The 8,007-nt window shown below is 34.1% G+C and overlaps 1 protein-coding gene across 2 annotated transcripts; it reads left to right on the top strand.

Moving 5' to 3' along the window:
* Positions 1-1,222: 1,222 nt before the first annotated feature.
* LOC127836101 (uncharacterized transmembrane protein DDB_G0285607-like) lies at positions 1,223-2,851 on the top strand. 2 transcript variants are annotated; one of them, XM_052362558.1, is made up of 3 exons: positions 1,223-1,483; positions 2,170-2,408; positions 2,689-2,851. In XM_052362558.1, exons 2-3 carry the CDS (start codon positions 2,174-2,176, stop codon positions 2,730-2,732), a joined length of 279 nt encoding a protein of 92 aa, XP_052218518.1. In that variant the 5' UTR covers positions 1,223-1,483; positions 2,170-2,173; the 3' UTR covers positions 2,733-2,851. The 2 variants fall into 2 exon arrangements, with proteins under 2 accessions (XP_052218518.1, XP_052218517.1); XM_052362557.1 differs by lacking the exon at positions 1,223-1,483 and having other exon boundaries at positions 1,791-2,408.
* Positions 2,852-8,007: the final 5,156 nt, after the last annotated feature.

The following is an 8,007-nucleotide window of genomic DNA, read 5'->3' as shown; positions in this document are numbered from 1 at the left end:
GGTTTTTATAGGCGGAAAGTAGATTTTTGTTTGCAAAGCTTGATTTTGTATACGGAAAATACACTTATATGCGGAAAGTTAGGACTAGTTATTTCAGGCTATTTCAGACGTCAGATGTGTGCGGAAAACACTGTTTGTCATTTTTTTACAAGTATTCTGGACATAGGCATTAAAAAACAAATCTCAGAGTGCTGTTTCTTGTTGTAAGAGCAGTAGCAGTTGCATTTGTAGTTGTATCAGTGGCGGTGGCGGAAGTAGTGGTATGATGGTAGTAGTAGTAGTAGTAGAAGTATTAGTAGTAGCAGATGCAGTAGCAGCAGTAGTATAGCTAGTAGTAGTAGTAGTGATAGAAGTTGTAGCAGTAGTAGTAGTTGTAAAAGTAGTAGTAGTAATAGTAATAGTTGTTGTTGTAGTTGTAGGAGTTGTTGTTGTATCAGTAGCGGTGGTAGTAGAAGTAGTAGTAGTAGTAGAAGTAGTAGAAGTAGTAGAAGCAGTAGTAGCAGTAGTAGCAGTAGAAGTAGTCGGCGGTGTCGTCGTTGTCATCATTGTCGTCGTAGTAGTAGCAGCAGTGCAAGTAGTAGAAGTAGTAGTAGTTGCTGTTGTTATTGTTGTAGTTATTGTTGTAACAGCAGTTTTGTAGTTGTTGTAGTATCTGTGGTGTTGTTGGTGGTGGTGGTAGTGATAGTAGTAGTAGTAGTAGTAGAAGTAGTAATAGTTGTAGTAGTAGCAGTAGTAGTTACAAGTAGTAGTAGTAGCAGAAGTAGTAGTAGTAGTAGTAGTAGTAGTAGTAGTAGTAGTAGTAGTAGTAGTAGTAGTAGTAGTAGTAGTAGTAGTAGCAGCAGTAGTAGTAGTAGCAGTAGTAGTAGTAGCAGTAGTAGTAGCAGTAGTAGCAGCAGTAGTAGCAGCAGTAGTAGCAGCAACAGTAGTAGCAGCAGTAGTAGCATCAGTAGAAGCATCAGTAGTAGCATCAGTAGTAGCAGCAGTAGTAGCAGCAGCAGTAGCAGCAGCAGTAGCAGCAGTTGCTGTTGTTGTTGTTGTAGCAGCAGTAGTAGTTGTTGTAACTTGCAAAGCAATTTCTACAAATTAAAATTTCTTAACCCTGTTCAAGTTACATACACTCTCTCTGAATATCAAACTACAGCAACTACAGCTGAGGTTTACATGTGTACAAACTATCTGATAACCACTGTGTGTTGTTGGCTTAACAGCCTTTTCTGATTGGCTGAATTCAAACACAGATGGTTTTCCTCTTGGTTTGAAATACTGGACGATACACATGTTAGAAAATATACAGGTTAAACTTGTTGTTAAAATTAAATTAAATTAATTTCACAAACAATAGAGATGAGTTATTCCATTACCAACAATTTCTTAAAATATTAATGTATAATTGATATCATTTGGATAGTGACATGAAGTGTTGTTAAAGAGTGATGAATACAGTGTTTCAGCAGTTTGTCTAGGAATAGAACAACAACTGAAGGTTTGTGCTTTTCATAAAATTTCTAAATATTCCTTAAAAGTAATGCTTCTTATGTCATCATTGTAGACCTTTTTTGGATGTGATATTTATCGCAAATATTATTTTAAATGATGTAATACGAATTTACAATAAGTGCAGTTTGCAGCTTAATTAAGGAAGTAATTAGACCTAATGTGTGGAAATTAATAAGGTTGAATGTAGTATTGGAAGTTTATCATGCTAGGGAACTGATGCTTAAAGGGAGTTTTGTGCTGTGCATGATGAGCACTCAATGCTCATTAATGATGTTAATGTTTATATTAATAAATTAAACTTTTAGGTTTCACTGTGCATTTTCATACCAATAGAAATTAGAATTAAACATCATTATAATTGTAGAAATATTAAATTTGTACTAATCATTCCAACAAATTAAGTTAAAATAAAAAGATAATGTGTTAAATATATTTTGTCATAATTTTGTTTAGTTTTAATCTAACCTGAGCAAAAAGTGCTCATTAACTTGGCTGGTGTTCTACAGACTGAGCTATCCCGCAACCTGACACTTTATCTCCTAAATTGACTTATTCAAAACGTGATATAAGATCAAAATTACATTTATTTGAGTAACCAGTAGGACTTCAATATTAAGGGTAGATGACTACAGATTTATTGATTTCTATGGTTTGTCATACTTTTTTCGACAGCTTGATGGCGGACTTACAGAGCATTAGCAACAGTTTCAGCAGCGACTTCTCCAACAGCAGCAACTTCTCCAACAGCATCAACCACTGCAGCAGCGAAAACAACAACTCCAGCAGCAATCAACCCAGCAGCAGCAACAACCACCCCAGCAACAACAACCGCAGCAAAAACAAATCCAGCAACAACAACCAGATCCTCAACCAGATTGTCAAGACCTGCCTGTCAACAGGACATAATTATGGTGGGTACACAAAAGTAATTATTACAAAAAGTATATAACTTAAAGCTACAGTATGCGGTGGCAAACTGAAGCATTAGTTATTGCTAACTGATCTCAATTCACTTATAACAGATTCAAATAATTTTATCTTAACTCTGTAATTTGTAAAATTATTATAATGTCTTATTATGTCACAGAAAAGTGCTTGTAAAAGAACTAATTTTCTTTGAGCAAAAAGGAAAGTAAGGAATTCAAACTTGTTATATAAAGTTACAGAATTTAATGTAAACATTTATTATAGGCCCAGCTGCTATTAGACATCACTGGCATAACAGATGCCAGTAAGGCTGCAAAGAAGTTGTTCCGCCGCCTGTAAAGGGAGGAGTGAAATAAAACTAAGGACTGTGAAACACTAGAGTACTTGAAATATTCTGATTTGTTAAGAGTGTATATATCCATTGTCTACTTCAAATAATAAATTGTTATACATTATTTCTTTACCTAATTTGTATTTTATTAATCCTTTTTTCAGTTAGGTGACATTCAAACTGAGAATGAAAAAGTGCCATCAATATCCGTAAAACAATGACTAATTGTACATCTTGTTCCACCATGTAAAATATTACACCATTTTCCACTGGATGGCAAACGGTGGCATTTTGTCCAAATACTCCACCGTTTGCCATCGTCTGTAGCAAACGATGTAAAATTTTACATCGTTTTCCACTGGATGGCAAACGATGGCAATTTGTTTCAATACTCCACCGTTTGCCATGGTCTGTGGAAAACGATGTAAAATTTTACATTGTTTTCCACTGGATGGCAAACGATGGCATTTTGTTTCAATACTCCACTGTTTGCCATGGTCTGTGGAAAACGATGTAAAATTTTACATCGTTTTCCACTGGATGGCAAACGATGGCATTTTGTTTCAATACTCCACCGTTTGCCAGAAAATGCCACCAAATGCCATCGATGATGTAAATTCTTCTACTGTCCTTTTTTTTCACTGTTTTCCACCAATTTTCATCAAATTTGATGTTCCAATACTCCACCGTTTGCCACTCTTTTTTCCATGTAAAACGATGAAAATCGGTGGCAAATCTACAGACGGGGAGTCATGAAGGTCTGTACTCTCTATACCAGGGACCTATACTGTATAGGTCCCTGTCTAAACAAATCATCATATTTTCCTCGAAGGCATGTTTATCACTTTAGACTGTTGTTGTGGTTTTATGGTTTGGAGATATTGATAGGGTAAGCATAAGTGTTCACTATTTAATACCTGAAATAGGATAAAGTTAGAGATTAAGGTAAAAAATGGTACTGCAAAAGGTTACAATCCAATAGAAAACGGCCGAAAAAAGAAGGTGCATAAACAGTCGATTTTGATTTGAGTCGAATTTCGGTTTGAACATGACATATCTTTTTTATTGCTTAAATCGATTCAGCTTAGAGTGCCCGTCATGAAAAGGTATGGTTATGGGGCCTCTATGTGCAAAATGTTGTATTTATTTTCGCTTAAATTTGTTGCTTTTACATTGAAACATATAAGGAAACTATTAAGTATATTTTGACCTAAACATTTACTTCAGCAGCAACTTCCCTGTATCTTGCAACTATGCTTTCAACGCCATCAGCCTGTTTTACATGTTTTGTGTTGAATAGTCCCACTAGCAATACTAAGTTTGTGTATTACTATGTCTGTTTTTAAAGATTTGTCACTAAGTTATTCATGTCACTTTTCCAGAGTCAACGTACTTTGGCCCCCTGTGACTTCTTTGTGATCACACCTCTTCAATTTTTTTAAATTACAAGTGTTTACAATAGGTTTACTGGTACCTCAGTATGTATACTTTTTCATTTGTAGTTATTATTTCCATTTGTTTGTGAACAACTACATAAACGGTATTGAAGATATTACAAAATCACAAACATATTATATTGATGTAGAGTATTTTTACGGAAGTTCAAGAATCATACCTCCTTTCAGTCTATTAAGACACAACTAAACATTAAAACACATGTTTATTTAAATGTATTGAAATACACAAATCTACTATTATAGGTATGTTTTCTGTATATCAAGCTGATATTATCAGCAGCTAATTGCTACCTAGAATTATCCAGTGTTGATTGAATCATGCGTGTAACCTATCACTAACAAGATGCGAGTGACACATTTGAGGACATTTAATCCAAGGTAAATAAATTTAAATAAACTCTTGTTTACATCTATTGATTAAAATATGCTTAGTTTTGAAAAATATGGTTTTGTTTTCGCAAATAGAACGATACTAGACTTTGTCTGAAAAGTAATGTAACAATCCTTACAGCGAGTTCATGAAAATTGAGTCGTAACGTTATTATGAAGTTTTTCACTAGGTTTTATATTTTGGGGTCAGCGTGTCATTTGTATACTGCAAATCAATGAAACGATTGAATCTCCATGCAAAACATTTAATGCTGACTTGGCTAATAGCGTGCAACCTTTATCTGAATATCACATGTTATAGAAAAGGACACCTTGATTTGATCATCCCTCGTTCTATAAATGAAATATCTTAAACATAGATAATATTTGAATTATCTTATGTTTAGGTCACCTCATCACATGAATGATCGCATGTTGTAAAATCACCTGATATGCATATACAGGTTAAATGCTAGGACGTCAACAACACATGTTTGGGGTTTTATCCAAATTTATCTTGATAAAGTCTATTGACGAGTGTTTACATCATTTATTTATCTCGAACTATGATAGTTGCAATATAGATTGCCATTTTATCAGCCAAGTTACATATTCAATATAAAGCAATCTTCGGACTATGAGTTTTCATACTCTGAATTGATTGTAGGGCGTATGTAAACAGTACCAATTACAATAAAGTGCCAGTAAATGTCTTAATAAGAGCATACGTTTAATCATACCATAGTAAAACACCTAACGCTCCTTAATCAATATATGTGAATAAAGAAAGTTCATAAACATTATAAGGAGAGAAGTTCTGAATAACACTGCTAGTATTTCAAACTCAATTAAAAGTCAGTAAACAAGATAAATCACACATAACTTCGAGTCAATAAATATAAGTCTTCAAGTAATGATGTTGCACCTCTAGATATACAATTAACTATTATTAGGCCAAAAAAATAATAGTCTTGGTTCAGGGAACATGGCCAGAAAAATGTAGGAGGGTAGGTAGGTTTTTTTTTTTTTTTTTTTTTTTTACCAGTCGACTGATTTCAGGGTGAAAAAGGGTCAGTTATTGCACCCATGATTGTTTAAACACTGACCAAATGATTAACATTGCACATGTGGTATTTAGTCGTTGTATATTATTCAATATTCCTAGCTCTTTATGCACTTCTTCAGGGCTAGCGCTGGCCCAAAATTTCTTTGAGCCAACCATTTTTTGTTTGTCTGTCTGTGATAGTGTGACCTTCATATTCAAAAGTGAACACGCCATCTTTATCAGTCTCTGGTGTTTGGGGTGTGACCTTCAGAATTTTTTTCATCATGAGACCTGACCTAGTCTCCGACAGGTGCTCAAGAGTCTGAATAGTGGCTGTCAAAAGGAGGGTAACCTCAGAATAGCACAAGTCTTCCTTCTTGTACATTTTTTGATAAAATGGCAATGGGTTTGGGCGCATCGCACAGGAAGTAACATAAATTTGAATGTTGCTATTGGTTTGTACAGGCTAAGGGCGTCACAGTACATTGATTTTGATTCATTATCAAAGCGAAGCCAATTGTTGTCAAGTTTCCATGACTCTTGGAATGCTGTAGTGTTTTGTGTTTTAATTTATTTTTTTTGTTATGACTCTTTTTCGTCCAACGATGCTTTAAGGTTAAAGACGCCATGTTAGCGACTGTAGAGACAAAGTGGTTACTTCCATTTTTATAGTAGACTAGATGAATGACTCTTCTTATGTGTTGAAAAAGCAAAACTTTAATTACAATTAAACCGCGCGTGTTTTTCACATTTTCATTTGATTAAAATACGCTGCTGTCAGTTAGCATAGTGTGCGAGTAAAACAAACAAATTAATTAATTATCATCTTTTCATTTCGATCGGAAATTGGCAGAAAGTTGTAACATCATCGACATAGACTTTATTATTTAATTATCACTTTTAAATTCAGATCAATAGACAGCTTGGAAATAATTAAATTATTGTCACGCTTCTTTTCATTTTTAATCTTTAATAATACGCCATTTGCGACCGGCCGCTATTTTGTTTGCAGACGACAATATTAACTGTGTATTCAAAGTGCACAGTGTCTGCGCATGAATGACCGAATATTACTTCATAGCTCCACCGATTTTTACATTTCATTCAACAACGTCATTTCATGTGTAAGCGAGCTCAATGTTGATTGGCCAGCTAGCATGCGCACTTCAATAACAATAAGGTCAAGCGATGTCTCGTATACAGGTGCAGACCGGTTTTTGTTCACTGTTCAGATTGCGAACACTTTCATTGAAACAAAGAGAAAAATATAGAAACCCAATCCAGGTTTAAATGGTGGCTGTTTTCAATGAAATTTTACGAGATTTTAGCATTTTCGCCATCAGATTTTTTTCCATGGACCAAAAAAAATCGTTAGGGTCGGGGGCAAAAAATAGGGTCGGTCGGGTTCCCTGAACCAAGACTATTTTTTTTTTTGGCCTTAATAATCTTGAAGTTCAAGCTTGTCTTTATGACAAAGGTGATGATTGTGGTTTATATTGTGTTATTTTTATTTTTTTGGAAGGTACTGTCCAACAATTGATACCAATAAATCCATAATAAGCGCACCCCTAGGTGTAAAATAGTTTTCTTTTTAAATGCTATATATATTTATTTATTCAACATGTTTTAACACAGCTGTTTATGTGTGCCATACATGTGTGTGTATTGTCTTTATATTATAACTTTATTGTGATATATACATACATATGTGGTTCACAATTATTGTGCAAATTGCGACAATTTTGATACAAATGTACAATATTTCACATCTAAATGTCAAAGAAGAATAAATAGTATCTTTTTAACATTCTTAACAACAAAGCAACCTGAAAAATGTTTGTTTTCATTAGTCTCTGAGTGCAAATACCTTGATTTTCAATAAAAATTGTATACACAATTATGCAGCCGCCATTTTGGAAAAAGATGGCCGCCATGTTATTATTTTTGGTTGCTTACAGGTTTTTTGGAAAGAGCACATATTAAGGTACATTCATGGAAAATTTGGTGCTTGCTTACAAGTTTGCAAGATTTTGCTGATAAATGAACCTAAATCCCCAAGCTATGATTTTGCGAGAAGAGAATTGATTATTGGTGACTTGGTATTCGATCAGCCTGACATCATTAGTTATTAAACGATAATATTCTGAACCCATTCACTAAAACGATGATTAACATGCATAAAAAGTGCATAGTTCTGTGTCAACTTAAAACGTATTAAAGTGGCTAAGTCACACTAATCTGATAAGATTAACTCTTTTATGTATGTAACAAGTCAATTATGATTCTGAATATGCCACATTCTAGGGATCACACATGCTTTGAAACATTTAAATAGCCAAACAACTACTTATAACTTGTTATATTCTGAAAAGACTTTTTAC

This window comes from Dreissena polymorpha, chromosome 6, assembly GCF_020536995.1.
Source record: "Dreissena polymorpha isolate Duluth1 chromosome 6, UMN_Dpol_1.0, whole genome shotgun sequence".
Taxonomy (NCBI): Eukaryota; Metazoa; Mollusca; class Bivalvia; order Myida; family Dreissenidae; genus Dreissena; species Dreissena polymorpha.
Note: the sequence above shows the minus strand (reverse complement) of the source record. Positions and strands in the feature narration are given on the sequence as shown.

Excerpts from the sequence above, each read along its gene's own strand:
- LOC127836101 (XM_052362557.1), top strand. The coding sequence starts at position 2,120 with ATGACTACAGATTTATTGATTTCTATGGTTTGTCATACTTTTTTCGAC. Across the intron at positions 2,409-2,688 it reads GTCAACAGGACATAATTATG|GCCCAGCTGCTATTAGACAT; the intron begins GTGGGTACACAA and ends CATTTATTATAG.